Source organism: Emys orbicularis, chromosome 1 (genome assembly GCF_028017835.1).
Source record: "Emys orbicularis isolate rEmyOrb1 chromosome 1, rEmyOrb1.hap1, whole genome shotgun sequence".
Lineage (NCBI taxonomy): Eukaryota > Metazoa > Chordata > Testudines > Emydidae > Emys > Emys orbicularis.
This window is the reverse complement of record NC_088683.1, coordinates 246,229,188-246,246,706: the sequence shown is the minus strand read 5'-3', so window position 1 is coordinate 246,246,706 and position 17,519 is coordinate 246,229,188. Positions and strand designations below refer to the sequence as shown.

The 17,519-nt window shown below is 46.2% G+C and overlaps 2 protein-coding genes across 2 annotated transcripts in view; one reads left to right on the top strand and one right to left on the bottom strand.

Moving 5' to 3' along the window:
• Nucleotides 1–13,515, bottom strand: part of GABRB3 (gamma-aminobutyric acid type A receptor subunit beta3) — a 278,147-nt gene extending 264,632 nt beyond the window's left edge. Inside the window, exon 1 of the mRNA XM_065423468.1 lies at nucleotides 13,415–13,515. Within this exon, the coding sequence (XP_065279540.1) occupies nucleotides 13,415–13,515 (101 nt within the window). The remainder of the gene's footprint in view (nucleotides 1–13,414) is intronic.
• The window catches only part of GABRA5 (gamma-aminobutyric acid type A receptor subunit alpha5), an 87,689-nt gene that overhangs the window by 59,188 nt on the left and 10,982 nt on the right, over nucleotides 1–17,519 (top strand). The window contains exon 6 of the mRNA XM_065423471.1: nucleotides 11,575–11,718. Within this exon, the coding sequence (XP_065279543.1) occupies nucleotides 11,575–11,718 (144 nt within the window). The remainder of the gene's footprint in view (nucleotides 1–11,574; nucleotides 11,719–17,519) is intronic.

Genomic DNA, 17,519 nt, shown 5'->3' with positions numbered 1-17,519 from the left:
TGTAGGCCAGGGATACCCTGTGACTTTGCACTGCTGCCTGTTTTCCCTTTCCCACCTTCTATAACAGCGTGGCTCTAGCAGGAGTCATGCTCCCATGGACTTCCTGTTCACCAATTTCCCGTCAATCAGGTGAGGTTGGGAGTAGGTGGTTGGGAGAAGTGGGTAGATAACGCTGACTGGATTACAATATCACTCACTCATTAACAGTTGAGTAGGAGGGACAATCCTCTGGCAAGCAGACAACCCCACCAGCAGATCCCCCACATAGAGAGTAGCTCCAAGGAACATGCTGGGGAGCCGGCATTGTAAACTGGTGGGCTGTTTCACCAGCATGGGAGGGGAAGCAAATGCCACACCCATGTCCTTTTAAGGCCTTGTCTCAGGACACAATTTATTTGTTTGACCACGAAAGACATAAATAAAATAAAGCATCTCCACTAACTAACACTGGCTCCTGTGCCAAAGGCTTTTCTCTTGCCTGCACCAGCCAGGAAAAACAGGACACACTTGAGCTTCAGGGCTGAGCTTCCACTTCCTTATATACATATTCCATATGTGATAGGCAGAGATCCTTTAAGCCTTTTCAGGCTAGTGCTTTGCCTTGTTACAGACACTGTCTCATGCTTCCTTATAGCAGTATTCATAAACCCCAGAGGTTCAAATATCATGAGTCAGACCCCCAAAATCATGAGATTGACCCCCCAAAAATCATAAGACTTTAAAAAAAGATTATAGTGGGTTTTTGGGTCTGTTTGATTTTTGAACTTCCCCCTGCCCCTCCCCAGTGTGTGTTTGTGATCATTAGTGTTGCCATCACACCCAAATGCACTGGGGAAGGTGAATTTGGTCCACCCTGAAGGCGCTTCCACCTCCACATCTGTCCACACCTTGCCCAGCAAATAATTCTCCCTCCCCCACACCTCCAAATCAAACCTGTCCCCCCAGCCCCTGCATCAGTTCTGCCCCCACATCAGTTCTGCCCCATCTCACCTCTGCTCCTCCTGGGCTCTTCAACCCCCCCCCCCAGGCTGGGGGGAAATGTGCCAGCAGGGTCCCCTCTCCCTCTTCTAGGCTGGGGGGCAGCTCTCAGTGCTCTTTATTCCCACTCCCCGCGCCCTGTCCCAGGCCAAGTGATGCAGGGGGGAGTGGGGTCACCCTAAGCTCCTGGGCTTTTTAGCTCCCTCCTCCTCCATCACCTCCTGTGAAAATGGTGAGGGGCTGCTGAGGGGATGGGGAGAGAGCTCTGCCTGCTTCCTGCAGCAGCTCTGATTGGCTGTTCTATCCCAGGAAGCGGGCAAGTAGCCCACCAAAGGGGGCGGCGGGGGGAATGGACTGAAATTCACAAGAGGGTTGGAGCTTCCTGTGTCATTGCCAGACAGGCTCCAGCCCCAGCCAACCTCCTGTCACACACAGAAAAACCCATGAGAGTTAGAAATGCTGTCCTCCCTTCACAACAGGGCCGGCTCTAGGCACCAGCAAAACAAGCTGGTGCTTGGGACGGCACATTTTTAGGGGCGGCATGGCCGGCGCCAGAATGCCGCCCCTAAAAATGTGCCCTGGCCGCCCTAGCTCACCTCCGCTGCTGCTGCCTGGGAGGGAGGGGGAGATCCCGAGTGGCCGCGGCGTGGGCGCCGCTTCTCCCCCTCCCTCCCTCCCTCCCTCCCTCCTAGGCTTGAGAGCCTGGGGGGAGGAGGCAGGGCTGGGGATTTGGGGAAGGGGCGGAGTTGAGGCGGGGCCGGGGGTGGGGTAATTAAAAAACGGGGCGGGGGGGGGCGGCCAAAATTGTTTTTGCTTTGGGCGGCAAAAATCCTAGAGCCGGCCCTGCTTCACAAGGCTGTGGGTGCTCCCCTCCACTCATAGGGTACGTCTACACCCAGCCACTAGTTCGGCGGCTGGGGATCGAAGTTCCGAGTTCGATTTATCGCGTCTGGTCTGGACGCGATAAATCGAACCAGGAAGTGCTCGCCGTCGACTGCGGTACTCCAGCTCAACGAGAGGAGTACCGCGGAGTCAACGGGGAGCCTGCCTGCCGCGTGTGGACCGCGTCTGAACCGCGGTAAGTTCGAAGTAAGGTATGTCGAATTCAGCTACGTTATTCACGTAGCTGAATTTGCGTACCTTACTTCGACTTGGGGGGCAAGTGTAGACCAAGCCATAGAAATGAATGAGTGTGTTTGGCCTTGTATAAGACTCTTGCCATCCACATTAAGAAACAAAAAAAGGGAGAGGGGAACTCCATTGTCTTTGAATTTCTTGGAGTGTTTGTTAGTTTTGAAAAACTAGGGCATGGCTCATTGGCCAGGAGTTACCAGCAGAAATTATTTCATTTCATTGTTTTGGTAGATAGTAAGTCAGAATTCTCTCTAGCCTTTTATAAAATGCTCATTGGAAACATCTGTCAGTTAGCACTCACTCATTTTTGAAGCTTTTAATAGTTTCAAACACTTCTATATTTTTATATTATTGTCCCAAACTCTACCTTCTTTCTTTTTTGTTGGTAGTGTATGCTTAGAGGAGGAGGGAGGAGGATTCAAACCGGGTTTCCTCCTTTAGGAAATCAGAAATATTCTGCTAAAGAATAGCAAATTAATCATTTGAGTTCTGAGAGAAAGAAAATTTCCCAAATGGTTTATTGGCCTTGAATCTGAATCTGCTTTGAATGAAATGAGATAAGTTTTGGACCATCATACGTGCCACATTTTGTCTGCAGATACACACACGCATATCCCTCAAGTTTCCCAACCTCTCTTTCACTTTACTTCACCATCAGTGATATCCTGACAGTAGTTTAACAAAAATTGTCTACCTTACTGAGTGGGGATTTGATAGCTGCTTTCAACTACCTGAAAGGGGGTTTCACAGAGGATGGATCTAGACCAGGGGTCAGCAACCTTTCAGAAGTGGTGTGCCGAGTCTTCATTTATTCACTCTAATTGAAGGTTTCGCGTGCCAGTAATACATTTTAACCTTTTTAGAAGGTCTCTTTCTATAAGTCTATAATATATAACTAAACTATTGTTGTATGTGAAGTAAATAAGGTTTTAAAAATGTTTAAGAAGCTTCATTTAAAATTAAATTAAAATGCAGAGCCCCCTGGACTGGTGGCCAGGACCTGGGCAGTGTGAGTGCCACTGAAAATTAGCTCGCTTGCCGCCTTTGGCACATGTGCCATAGGTTGCCTACCCCTGATCTAGACTGTTCTCCGTGGCAGCAGATGACAGAACAAGGAGTAATGGTCTCAAGTTGCAGTGGGGGAGGTTTAGGTTGGATATTAGGAAAAACTTTTTCACTGGGAGGGTGGTGAAGCACTGGAATGGGTTACCTAGGGAGGTGGTGGAATCTCCTTCCTTGGAGGTTTTTAAGGTCAGGCTTGACACAGCCCTGGCTGGGATGATTTAGTTGGGGATTGGTCCTGCTTTGAGCAGGGGGTTGGACTAGATGACCTCCTGAGGTCCCTTCCAACCCTGATATTCTATGATTCTATGATACTCTACTCTGCCCCATTTTCCTGGTGGGGGTGGAGGAGGAAGCATGGAAGAGGCTGGACCAAGATAGATCATTTATCTCTCAAATAGAAAGGCTCTCTCATAACCACACACAAGATGGGTTTAAGTTCTGTGGCACTCTGGCAGGGCAGATTGGAAGCCTTATGGAACCTTATTTTAAATAGAAAAACAGATTGTTGTGAAATTCATTATGATAATCAGTATGTTATCACCTGCCTTATCTTGATATTCCATTGATTTTATTCTAGGCTATCACCACACCAGCAATTTTCAGGCGGACACCGCATAATTGCATTGCATAAATTGTTAAGGAGGAGGCCAGAAGTTATACCAGTTGGGTAGGGGGTAATTGGAGTTTTTGGCACCTACGAAAGAGTGGGAGGCAATCTGTGACTGTGGGACAAGCACATATTAACTGGATGTGTCTGCTAAAATTACCAGAAGTGATATCATCAACAATGTTGATGCCCCATTGGGATGCATGGGGCATTTCACACCTCTCAGAGCTATTTCTTATAGACTGCTCACAGATTCAAGCAGTCACTTAATCTACATAAGAACAAAAGAACTGCATACTGGGTCAGACCAAAGGTCCATCCAGCCCAGTATCCTGTCTTCTGACAGTGGCCAGTGCCAGGTGCCCCAGAGAGAATGAACAGAACAGGTAATCATCAAGTGATCCATCCCCAGTCACCATTCTCAGCTTCTGACAAACAAAGGCTAGGGACACCATCCCTGCCCATCCTGGCTAATAGCCATTGATGGACCGATGCTCCATGAATTTATCTAATTCTTTTTTGAACCCTGTGATAGTCTTGGCCTTCACAACATCCTCTGGCAAAGAGTTCCACAGGTTGACTGTGCATTGTGTGAAGAAATAGTTCCTTTTGTTTGTTTTAAATCTGCTTCCTATTAATTTCATTTGGTGACACCTAATTCTTGTGTTGTGAGAATGAGTAAATAACACTTCCTTATTTACTTTCTCCATACCAGTCATGATTTTATATACCTCTATCATATCCCTCCTTAGTTGTCTCTTTTCCAAGCTGAAAAATCCCAATTTTATTAATCTCTTCTCATATGGAAGCTGTTCCATACCCCTAATAGTTTTTGTTGCCCTTTTCTGTACCTTTTCCAATTCCAGTATATCTTTTTTGAGATGGCGCAACCACATCTGCGCGCAGTATTCAAGATGTGGGCATACCATGGATTTATATAGAGGCAATATGATATTTTCTATCTTATTATCTATCCCTTTCTTAATGATTCCCAACATTCCATTTGCTTTTTTGACTGCCGCTGCACATTGAGTGGATGTTTTCAGAGAACTCTCCACAATGACTCCAAGATCTCTCTTGAGTGGTAACAGCTAATTTAGACCCCATCATTTTGTATGTATAGTTGGGATTACGTTTTCCAATGTCCATTACTTTGCATTTATCGACATTGAATTTCATTTGCCATTTTGTTGCCCAGTCACCCAGTTTTGTGAGATTCTTTTGTAGCTCTTCACAGTCTGCTTTGGACTTAACTATCTTGAGTAGTTTTGTATCATCTGCAAATTTTGGCACCTCACCATTTACCCCTTTTTCCAGATTGTTAATGAATATGTTGAATAGTACTGGTCCTAGTACAGACCCTTGGGAGACACCACTATTTACCGCTCTCCATTCTGAAAACTGACCATTTATTCCTACCCTTTGTTTCCTATCTTTTAACTAGTTACCATTCCAGGAAAGGACCTTCCCTCTTATCCCATGACAACTTACTTTGCTTAAGAGCCTTTGGTGAGGAACCTTGTCAAAGGCCTTCAGAAAATCTGAGTACATTATATCCACTGGATCACCCTTGTCCACAGGCTTGTAGACCTCTCAAACAATTCTAGTAGATTAATGAGGCATTGTTTCCCTTTACAAAAACCATGTTGACTCTTCCCCAACAAATTATGTTAATCTATATGTCTGACAATTCTGTTCTTTACTATAGTTTCAACCAGTTTGCCCGGTACTGAAGTCAGGCTTACTGGCCTGTAATTGCCGGGATCACCACTGGAGCCCTTTTTAAAAATTGGCATCACATTAGCTATCCTCCAGTCATTTGGCACAGAAGCTGATTTAAATGATAGGTTACAAACTACAGTTAGTAGTTCTGCAATTTCACATTTTAGTTCCTTCAGAACTCTTGGGTGAATACCATCTGGTCCTGGTGACTTATTACAGTTTCATTTATCAATTTGTTCCAAAACCTCCTCTAATGATACCTCAATCTGGGACAGTTCCTCAGATTTGTCACCTAAAAAGAATGGCTCAGGTTTGGGAATCTCCTTCACATCCTTAGCTTTGAAGACCGATGTAAAGAATTCATGTAGTTTCTCCACAATGGCCTTATTGTCCTTGAGTGCTCCTTTAGCATCTCAATTGTCCAGTGGTCCCACTGACTGTTTAGCAGACTTCCTGCTTCTGATGTACTAAAAAAAAAATTTTGCTGTTACTTTTTGAGTCTTTTGCTAGCTGTTCTTCAAATTCTTTTTTGGCCTTCCTAATTATATTTTTACACTTCACTTGCCAGAGTTTATGCTCCTTCTATTTTCCTCACTAAAATTTAACTTCTGCTTTTTAAAGGATACCTTTTTTGTCTCTCACTGCTTCTTTTACTTTGTTGTTTAGCCATGGTGGCACTTCTTTGGTTCTCTCTGTTTTTTTAATTAGGGGTATCCATTTAAGTTGAGCCTCTATTATGGCGTCTTTAAAAAGTTTCCATGCAGCTTGCAAGGATTTCACTTTTGGTTTGTATTTTGTTTTTCCTGAAAACTAATATGGAGTGTGTTGATAGCATAGAACACAGTGGGTAGTACTGAAGTGGAGGAAGGGAATAGAAATCTTGTAGGGAGGAGGTAGTGAGATAAATTACCCTTTTTACTAAAAAAAAAAAAAGCCCTGACGCTTCAAGTAGTTTGGGGCATTGCAAAGGTAAAAAAGAAAAGAAAAGATTGATCTTCATATACTTTTTGTGAGCTCCCAGGTGAAATCATCCATAATAGGGATGATTTAGCAGTATTTATAGAGGGAGTGATTTCTCTGGAGGTCAGGAAATCACCCAAACCTTTATTCAGTTTGGTGGCAATATCTTAACAAAGCTGTTAAGAGCCTGGAAAGCCTCCAGCACACTGCAGCTTCCTCTTTGCTGCTTTGCACTGAAGAGCAGCCATCTGTATTTAAGAACACAAGACTTTTGCATATAATTTTTGCTGATCTGCTATCACAGTTCCCTGACTAACAGCACCTCTGGGCTCATCAAGTGGACCCTGTATTCCTGGAGGTTTCATCACATGACGCAATCTTTAATTAAAGAGCAATCTTTATTTCCTGGAGACTCCAGGACAATCATGGAGGGTTGGCGACCTTACCCCTGCCCCACTCAGGTCCCAGGCCTGGAGGCATCACTTCTGTCAGGATGGAGACATCTGATTCCTCCATTCTCAGAGCTGGCCCAAGCTGCAGTCTGATGTACATCCACTGTGATTACCTCAGCAGGCCTGACAATTCTGTTCCTTCCAGGAGCAATGACAGTGGTAACCAGTGATCAGACAGCCATCTTAAAGCAAAGTATTATTTATTGAAACAAAAAACATTTAAGAGAAAATAGATTTTACAATAATACTAAAGTAGTCTGTAGCAGGCCTGCCTTTCTCTAAGAGTTGCCAACTCCCTCAGACTCCCTCCACAGAGGCTCTATCTGAGTTAGGGTTGCCAACTTTCTAATCCCACAAAACCAAACACCATAGACCCGCTCCTACCCTGAGGCCATGCCCCCAGCCCTGCCCCTTCCCCGAGACCCTACTCCCCTGCTCACTAAATTTCCCTTTCCTCGGTGGCTCACTCTCCTCCACCCTCACTCACTTTCACTGGGCTGGGGCAGGGGGTGTGGTGCAGGAGGGGGTTCTAACTGGAGGTGCCAGCTGTGGGGTGGGGCCAGAAATGAGGGGTTTAGAATGCGGGAGGAGGCTCCAGGCTGGGGCATGGGGTTGGGGTCCAGGAGGGGGTGAGGACTCCGGCTGGGGGTGCGGGCTCTAGGGTGGGGCTGGGGATGAGGGCTGTGGGTTGAGGCAGGGGGTTGGGGTGTAGGGGGGATGAGGGCTCCATCTGGAGGTGCAGGGTCTGGGGTTAATTAGGGGTGCAGGAAGGGGCTCTGGGTTTGGGGGGGGGATCAGGGCTGGGGCAGGGGGTTGGGGCTCAGGGTTTGGGCACAAGCTTACCTCTGGCGGCTCCTGGTCAGTAGCGCAGCAGGGGGGCTAAGGCAGCTTCCTGCCTGTCCTGGCACCGTGGACCAGGCTGCGGCCTGGAAGTGGCCAGCAGCTGGTCCAGCTCCTAGGCGGAGGCATGGCAGGCAGCTCTGCGTGAATCGCTACTCTCACCCATAGGCACCGCCCCCGCAGCTCCCATTGGCCACGGTTCCTGGCCTAGGAACCGGACCTGCTGGCCACTTCCAGGGTGCAGCACGGAGCCAGGACAGGTAGGGACTAGCCTGCTTTAGCTCTGCAGCACCGCCAACCAGACTTTTAACGGCCCGGTCAGCGGTGCTGACCGGAGCCACCAGGGTCCCTTTTTGACCGGGTGTTCCAGTTGAAAACCAGACACCTGGTCACCTTAACCTGAGTCAGTTGAGAAGCTTTTAACAACTGACCCCCTTTCTTCTCCTGACAATGTTTTTTTTAACTCTTCAGTGTCCTTTTTGATTTCATAGTTTAATAGAGTTTAAGGCCACCACTAGATCACCTAGTATGACTTGTTTTATATCATTCCACTTCACCCAGATACCCTATATTGAGTTCAGAATTTAGTTAGACTAAACTGTTGTGTGCCAGATACAGAGAACAGGAGTGACCGATATGTCACCAATGCCCAATACCCCTGCAATGGCAGGGAATTGATTAGGTGAGATATGTCTAGATTATCCCAGCAGGTGAACTATGCCCCATGCTGCAGAGGAAGGCAAAATGTCCCAAGGTCCCTGCCAATCTGACCTGTGGGAAAATTTCTTTCTGACCCAAATCTGATGATGAGTTTGAGCCTGAGCATGTGAGGAAGTCGAGTGAGCCAGGCATCTAGGAAGGAGGATTCTCACCTCAGAGCACTCATCTGCCCTGTCTGGTTTCCTGTCTCCAGCTGTGGCCAATCTCTGGTGCTTCAGAGGAAGGTGGAAAACAAAACCCAAACAAACCCAGAACACATCTGGCCAATTGTGCACTGGGGGAAAAAATTCCTTCCTGACCCTTGAAGCCCTGAAACATGAGATTTGGTTATAGGCATTGTCTTAGTGCAAAGCTGAAAGTGTTCTGAGCATGTCAAGGGCTATATTGGCATTCCTGTTCTCCCCATGCTCCATGAAGGAAGGGGGAATTCATAGAACCACAGCTTCCAAGGCCACAAAGGACCACCATGATCCCCCAGCCTGATCTCCCCCACTGCCTCCCGCTGACAGAGGCTGCAGAACTTCGCCCAGAAGCCAGATGAAAGTATGTTTAATGAAATATGTCATGTCTTAAAGACTCCAAGTGATGGTGAGTCAAGTCCCTCCCCTGGTAAGCTGTTGCAATATTTAATTACCCTCACCATTGGGAAATCATGTGTTATTTCAAGGTTGAATTTGTCTAACTTTAACTTCCAGCCGTAATCTTGTTAGGCTCTTCTCAGCAAAGTTGAAAATCCCCCACGCTCAGATCATTTTCCATGTGTGAATACCTGTGCATACAGTGATCAAGACACGTTTCTACTTCCTCTTCAATAAGTTCAGCTCCTTAAGCCTCACGTCAGAAGCCTTATTTTCTAGGCCCTGGACCATTCTTGTGGCCCTTCTTTGCGGCACGCGAGCTGATTTTCAGTGGCACTCACACTGCCCGGGTCCTGGCCACCAGTCCGGGGGGCTCTGCATTTTAACTTAATTTTGAATGAAGCGTCTTAAACGTTTTAAAAACCTTATTTACTTTACATACAACAATAGCTTAGTTATATATTATAGACTTATAGAAAGAGACCTTCTAAAACTGTTAAAATGTATCACTGGCACGCAAAACCTTAAATTAGAGTGAATAAATGAAGACTCGGCACACCACTTCTGAAAGGTTGCCGATCCCTAGTATTTCCACAACCTTAATAATAATAATAAAACCACCTAGCTCTTATATAGCACGTTTTCCATCACGAAATCTCCAGGCACTTCACAAAGGAGGGCACTATCTTTATCCCCATTTTGCAGATGGGGAAACTGAGTGAGGTGAAGTGACTTGCATAAGGTCACCCCACAGGCCAGTGACAGATCTGGAAATAGAACCAAGATCTCCTCAGTCCCAGTCCAGTGCTACACAGCCTCCCTCTAAAGGGGAGTAGGGTGCACCGTTCCCGGAAGCACTGCCATACCAGGCTGATGTGTGGAGTGGATAGAGCAAGCTCCTAGCCCATATTCTTGAAGTGTAGATCCCGGAACAGGATACAGTGTTCCAGTAGCAGTCTCACCAATGCTGTGTACAAGTCAAGATCCCTTCCCTACTTCTATTTGATATTCCCCTTTTTGCCACACTATTGCTTTGAGAGCTCATGCTCTGGTGATTGTGAACAATGATCCCTAAGTCCTTCTCTGAGTCCCTGCTTTCCAAGACAGGCTACCAGCTTTAGAAAAACAAGGCTTACAGCTTGTTGAAGATGGGATACAGGATCCTTGAAGCTAACACCACCGGTTTCCCCTGTTATCTTTCAAGTGTGTGCTTGGATGCTCTTAAATCTGAGAAGCTATTGTACTGCAACCCTGCACAGACCCCAGTGAATGTGAGAATATAATAAACATTCCACTACCCCCAATATAAATGTATGTTAATAATTAGTTTACATATAAATATTCTTACATTATTACAAAGCATTTCCATGTCTATCACACCTGCATTTTGCACTCTCTTTGCAAGGAAATCGATGCCCTGTCATTAATTTTTCCAGAGGATTTGGTAAAACAGTCTGGCTCCTTGCAACCCCATTGCCGACCCTAAACATTCAAAAATTATAAGACAGGCAACCCAAAATAATGAGATTGTCTTAAAAACCACAGCTTTTTCTTTTAATTTTCCTCCTGCTTAGGGTGACCAGATGAGATGAAGAAAATATTGGGACCGGGAGGAGGGGGAGGGGGCCAAAAATAAAAAAAAAAGCCGAGTGCTGCCGGCCGGCCGAGAGGGAAAAGAAAAAAAAAGCCGAGTGATCCTGGCGGCGCAAAATATTGGGACAAAAATTGCATCCCGACCAGAGATCGGTTGGGACACGGGACAAACAGCTCAAAATCGGGACGGTCCTGATTTTATCGGGACGTCTGGTCACCCTACTCCTGCTTTTTACTACTATAGGACTGTTGTTTTCAAGCTTTCCTTTGCAGCCACAAGGGCTTCAAACTTTTTTTTTTTTAACTGTGAAAGCTGAAGTTCTCATATAGTAACATGATCCAGGTGCTGGGGCTTGAAGAAAAAATGCTAAATATTGTGAGACTCACAATAAAGTCATGTGAGCTGGCAACTCTGCCACTGCCTTTGATTCCTAGGACCTTCCGATAAAAAATATTAGGTAGAGAGAACTCATATCAAATACACATGTGCACACACACAATTCAACCCTCTCCACACACGCAGACACATCAGCCTCCGCTCCTTCCCCCCCACAAATGTGCACACACTCTCACCAACCCCAGCCAGGCATATATACCAGCCAGCACACCCCCACAACACTCCGTGCACATTTCACTTTTCCAGTCAAAAGCTCTCCCAAATCAAATGGCCCTAAAGGATTATATTTGTAACTCCACTGTTCCAGCCTTTTACAAACCATCCCACACATCTGTTATGTCAGAAGGCTTCGACCTAATACTTTGTGAGCCGGACATATGGGAACATAGTTATATCATATCTATTTGTTTCTCTTAACTGCTGTCACTCCTCTCTTCTTCCCCCTCCCCTTCCCAAAACTATATAATCTAAGAGTCCACTAGGAAATTAATCTCTGTTTTAACCTGTCATCTTTATTTCCATTAACAGATGCTTACCCCAATTCTGAAGTGGTCTACGTCTGGACTAATAGCACCGCTACATCTGTGGTGGTTGCAGAAGATGGTTCACGACTTAACCAGTATCATCTGATGGGACAGACTGTAGGAACTGAAAACATCAGTACCAGTACAGGTGTGGTAGAATGCATCTTTCCACCACACAGTTGCTAACAGGAAAAGGAGGTGTAGTGAGGAGATGTATACAGGCTCCTGGCTCTTTGGTGGGGGCACTAGGGAAATACATATCAAGTCTTGGCAACTGTACAGTAACACCTCAGAGTTACGAACACCAGAGCAACAAACTAACCAGTCAACCACACACCTCATTTGGAACCAGAAGTACACCATCAGGCAGTAGTAGAGGCCAAAAACAAAAAAAGCAAATACAGTACAGTACTGTGTTAAACATAAACTACTAAAAATATAAAGGAAAGCAACCTTTTTCTTCTGCAGATTAAAGTTTCAAAGCTGTATTAGGTCAATGTTCAGCTGCAAACTTTTGTAAACTTTTGAAAGAACTATAAGGTTTTGTTCAGTTAGGAACAGCACATATTTCAGAGCGATGAACAATCTCCATTCCCAGAGTGTTCCTCACTCTGAGGTCCTGCTGTATTTGCTGAAATCGCAGCACTATTGCTGGCTTATTTCCCTGCTGGAGGAACAGCTCCAGGAGGCAAACACTGGCCACCCGTTAGATCTGTACCAATCCTAGGTTTATAGTGATTTGCTTGATGAAACCGTTTGGGGGAGGAGGTAAGAGGGAAGGTGGCAGCTGTTGCCGGCCTTTGCAGCGTGTCCTGGGTACCACGTGGCCAGAGAGGAGGTGCTAACCCCAAGGATTCCCATTTCCTCCGTAACTGGAAGTGGAGGCGCCAGATGTGGCAGCATTAGAGAGGCAAAGAAGCTTTAATCCCAGCCCAGCCACCCACGTGAGGCCCCCCTTCCCCCCCTCGCCTCTTGCTTAAGGCTTCCATGTCAGGGCAGCCCTGTGCTCTGATGGGGGTGGGGGATACCTGGGAGGGTGACGCCAGACCAGCCCCGACAGTTACATGGGTTCCGCAGCACAGAGGCTTTAACAGGTTATATAATATACTTGTCTTGAGAGAATTAATGAAGTAGAGTCTAAGGGCTCCTATGATTGGAACCAAAAATATCCTGTCTTTAAACAAAGCCATCCCCTCCCCCGCATGGCTTCATTCACAGGGGGCTTTTAGAATGCAGATTTGAACAATGCTCTGGCAGAAATTAACACTAGTAAAGCACTGAGACATATTTATTGTGAGGACCTGGCACCCCCTATCACTGGCTAAAAATGACAGGCTCTGAGGTCTAATTTGAGACCCTGAGGAGAAGGTGTAAACCAGATTGGTAACCTGGGCTATTCTTGGAAGGGATATTTAGGACACTTTATCATGTGCACAACCCGCTCCCCCGCACACACACACAATCACAAAGGTTGGTAGGATTAAGGAATGAAGGTGCTTAAAGCTCTCTATTCAAAATTAAACAAACAAACAGCTCTGTGGAAGGTGGGACCCACTCTGAGCCCAGCTGGGCTTGCTGTTTACTCCTCAAATAATCCCAAAGCAAGGACAACCTTGCTCTGCATAGTACAAGGCAAACACAAAGCAAAGTTATGATCCACTTCCCTGCAAGTTCTAATCATTCCCAACCCCTTCAATATCCATAAAACAGTTGCTAAATAAGCCAAAAGAATCAGCATCCAGGATATGCATGTAGAAATAATCACAGTCGTTACCCTAATAGCAGAGAGCCCCCTGGGGAAAGCAAGCTGCCTCCCATTAAAGAACAAAAACATGTTTCCTTACCAGTTCACCATCATAGCTGCATTGTTTTCTGCAATGAATGGCAGCTCCCCTCTTGCTTTCAAAACTGCCAAGAAAAAGATCCAGAGGATGTATGGGAGCATCTCCTAGAAACTCGCCCTGATCCTGGGAGAAAGAAAACAATCCAAAGCAGGCAGTGGGTGCTCCAGGGTGTCAGTTCTGGGCCACTTTCACGTCTCCGCTTTCCCGTGGAAGGCACCTTGCACTCCTCAACCTGAAGAAACAGCAGAATCCTAGGAGGGATCAAAAAGTTCGTGCACAGAAATCACATCCCTTCCCTAAGATTGAGGCTAATAAATTACGGTTTTCCAACGTCAAGAATTTTTTTAATGTCCCAGGTTGCATCTGGGCAGGCTGGATTCTGATTGCAGGGTGGATCACAAAGAGCAGGACACAGATTGTAACTAGGGATTAGCAAAATACAAAAATCCGATTTTACACAGGGAAAGCATCAGTCAGTGATGGATTTTCTGGACTTCATCAAGCTCGCAGTAGGCTGGTAATCAGGGTTACTTGTGATCGGATGTTTAAGACATTTCTCCTTTGTACAGAATTGTTGAATGCGGGGGGGAGGGGAGGGGAGGAAGGAGGAGGAAGAATACTGCACAAATCCAACAGTTTGGATCCTTTGGATATATTTTGGGCCACATGTCAAACTACACAACCCCTCCAATTGCACGGGGGGAAATGTTTGGGTATATAAAAATTTTATACACCTTTTATGCTGACGCTTCAAGTAGATGCTTTTTAGAAAGAGGTAAAATCTGGATCTCCACCAGGCTTACTGGATCCTACTTATTTTTGCACCCAGCTCCCCAAGTTCTGCCTGAAGAAAAAAGATACTTGGCTAGTTAGAGTGCACACAAAAAATCTTGGAATCTGGCACATTTTAGCACTGGCATGCTGCAAAAACCCTGATCCTGCTAATCTTGGCACTCAAGCCCCCAAATTCTACTGGCTACGTAGAGAATACGGCTGCCACGAAAAAATTCCCCATGTAACAGTATTGCAAAAAACCAGTACAGAGCCCCAATACTTCCACTTCCTACATAAAGAACACATCCAGCCACTTGTATGTATCAAAATATTCCTGCACTGCCTACACAGAGAAGATATTCAGAACAAATAAAGAGAGAACAAGTCCAGACACTTCTGTTGCACCAAAGATCTTGGATTTTTGCACATTGCAGCACCACAGCACTACAAAAACCCAGACCCAAAACATAGATCCTGCTGGATCTTGCCAATTTTTGCACTCAAGCCCCAAATTCCAATAAATACAGAACACAGCCAGCTGCTCCACCTATACCAAAAAATTACAGACCCTGGTGTATCCTGAGGCAAGTGTGGTCTGGTGCAACAATGACACAATAACACAGATCTGACATACCTGAATTCTGCCAGAACCTGTCTTTTTTTTTTTCACCGCAGGCCTCAGCCTACAAGTGTAGCCACCATTCCACCACTGGTAGAACAGACCTTGATGTATCCAGCCTAACAGCATATGAAAAACACATATCTGGTGTCTGGATTCTACTGGAGCCTGCTATTTTTTAGCCATATTCTTTCTCCAAAATTCTATTGTCTAAATAATTTTTTTTTTAAATGTAGCAACTTCTAATCCATCAAAAAATCTAAGCCAATGTTTCCTAAAGGATGGGCTGTGTCGTGGAAAGGAGGTAAATGGGTCATGGGATCGGTGTGGAGGAGAGGCCTGGGGGGATTGGAGAGTTAGCCTGCCCAGCACTTACGCTGCACAAGTGGCTTCTGTCCCACGGGACTGGGCCCAGCAACCCCCCTTTGGGTGTTGTGACCTGGTACACAGGGTCACAGTGCCACTCAAGTTTGGCCTGGTTGCTCCTCTGTCATGACAGAAGAGCAGTCAGGCCATACCTGAACAGTGCTGCAAGGGATGGCATAGGTCAAACCTGAGTGGCACTGACACCAAATGGGCAGGTCGCAATGCCCCACTCACTCAAATATGTCCCGGCCGCCCTTCCATCATGACAGAGAGATGCTGTGAACTCATAGACTCATAGACTTTAAGGTCAGAAGGGACCATTATGGTCATCTAGTCTGACCTCCCGCATGATGCAGGCCACAAAAGCTGACCCACCCACTTTCCCTTAACTCAGCTGTTGAAGTCTCCAGATCATGATTTAAAGACTTCAAGTCGCAGAGAATCCTCTAGCTTGCGACCCCTGCCCCAGGCTGAGGAGGAAGGCGAAAAACCTCCAGGGCCTCTGTCAATCTACCCTGGAGGAAAATTCCTTCCCGACCCCAAATATGGCGATCAGTAGAACCCCGAGCATACAGGCAAGAATCTCCAGCCGGACCCTCATTTTACCAGCGATGGCACGTTATTGCCTAATTGACTAAAATCACGTTATCCCATCAAACCATTCCCTCCATGAACTTATCTTGCCTAATCTTGAAGCCAGGGAGGTCTTTTGCCCCCACCGTTTCCCTCGGAAGGCTGTTCCAAAATTTCACCCCTCTGACGGTTAGAAACCTTCGTCTAATTTCAAGCCTAAACTTCCCCACGGCCAGTTTATATCCATTTGTTCTCGTGTCCACATTAGTACTGAGCTGAAATAATTCCTCTCCCTCCCTGGTATTTATCCCTCTGATATATTTAAAGAGAGCAATCATATCCCCCCTCAGCCTTCTTTTGGTTAGGCTAAACAAACCGAGCTCCTCGAGTCTCCTTTCATAGGAAAGGTTTTCCATTCCTCGGATCATCCTAGTGGCCCTTCTCTGTACCCGTTCCAGTTTGAGTTCATCCTTTTTAAACATAGGAGACCAGAACTGCACACAGTACTCCAAATGAGGTCTCACCAGCGCCTTGTATAACGGAAGCAGCACCTCCTTGTCCCTACTAGAAATACCTCGCCTAATGCATCCCAAGATCGCATTAGCTTTTTTCACAGCCATGTCACATTGCCGACTCATAGTCATCCTGCGATCAACCAGGACTCCGAGGTCCTTCTCCTCCTCCGTCACTTCCAACCTATGCGTCCCCAGCTTATAACTAAAATTCTTGTTAGTCATCCCTAAATGCATCACCTTACACTCGTGTGCCAGGTTGTAACTCCCAGAGCAGGGAGTTAGGCCCAGCCCTGCAAGAAAGGAGTCATCACTGTGGGGTGAGTGCAGGGAAAACTCTTCAAATACCAGCCCCCGACACCTTGGGGCATTCCCTCTGCACCTCTCCGGGAGTAGGGTTGTGGTGCCAGGGTAGAGAATGCTGCTGAGGATGGTCAGTAGCCCCTCGGCAGGGTGAGGAGGTGGCGGTGGAGGAGGACACTGGCCTATTATTTCTCCCCCCCCATCCCGAAATTTGGATCCCGGATGGGTGATAAAAAAAAAAGACAAAATGCAGTTGTTTGGATGCCTTACTAAAACGTTTGGGAACCATTGATGTAGACCCTCTGCAACTTGGCACAGTTGCAGCACAAAATCACATAGCCAGCACTCGGATCCAGCTATATCAGCTCAGCTTTCATTCTAAGGCCAAAAATTCTACCACCTAAGTACAGAAGAAATGCAGCAGCTCCATTTCTTCTTTATTATTAATTCTTTCTTTTGATTGTTGATGTTGAGAATGGCATCCCACAGTGATAGGTTCTGTACAAACATGTAACAAAAATTAGTTCCTGTCCCAAAGAGCTTAAGTCTAAGAGGGAAATCCTGGCCCTACTGAAGTCACTGGGAGTTTTGCCATTGACTTCAGTGTGGCCAGAATTTCATTCTAAGTATAATGCTAGAGGCAACAGGTGGATACAATAAATGGCTAAGATGAGCACAAGGTAACAATGAGACAATACCAGTCAGCATAATAAGTAGTGGTCACAGAGCACCAGCTTCCCCCCGCCCCAAGTTGAGTTTTTTGCAGGCATTGTGGCTGGAGAGAAAATGCAGATTTCATCGGGAGCTTCCTCCATGTGTAAGAGCAGTGTGAAAGAGTGTACTCTCCCTTTAAGAGACAGGCTGGAGCCAGCAGCTGCCCCCCACCCCGCCCCAATCCCGTCAAACTGGTAATGTGAACCTACTGCCACCCCAATCTGGGGAAATGAAGGTGGGGCAT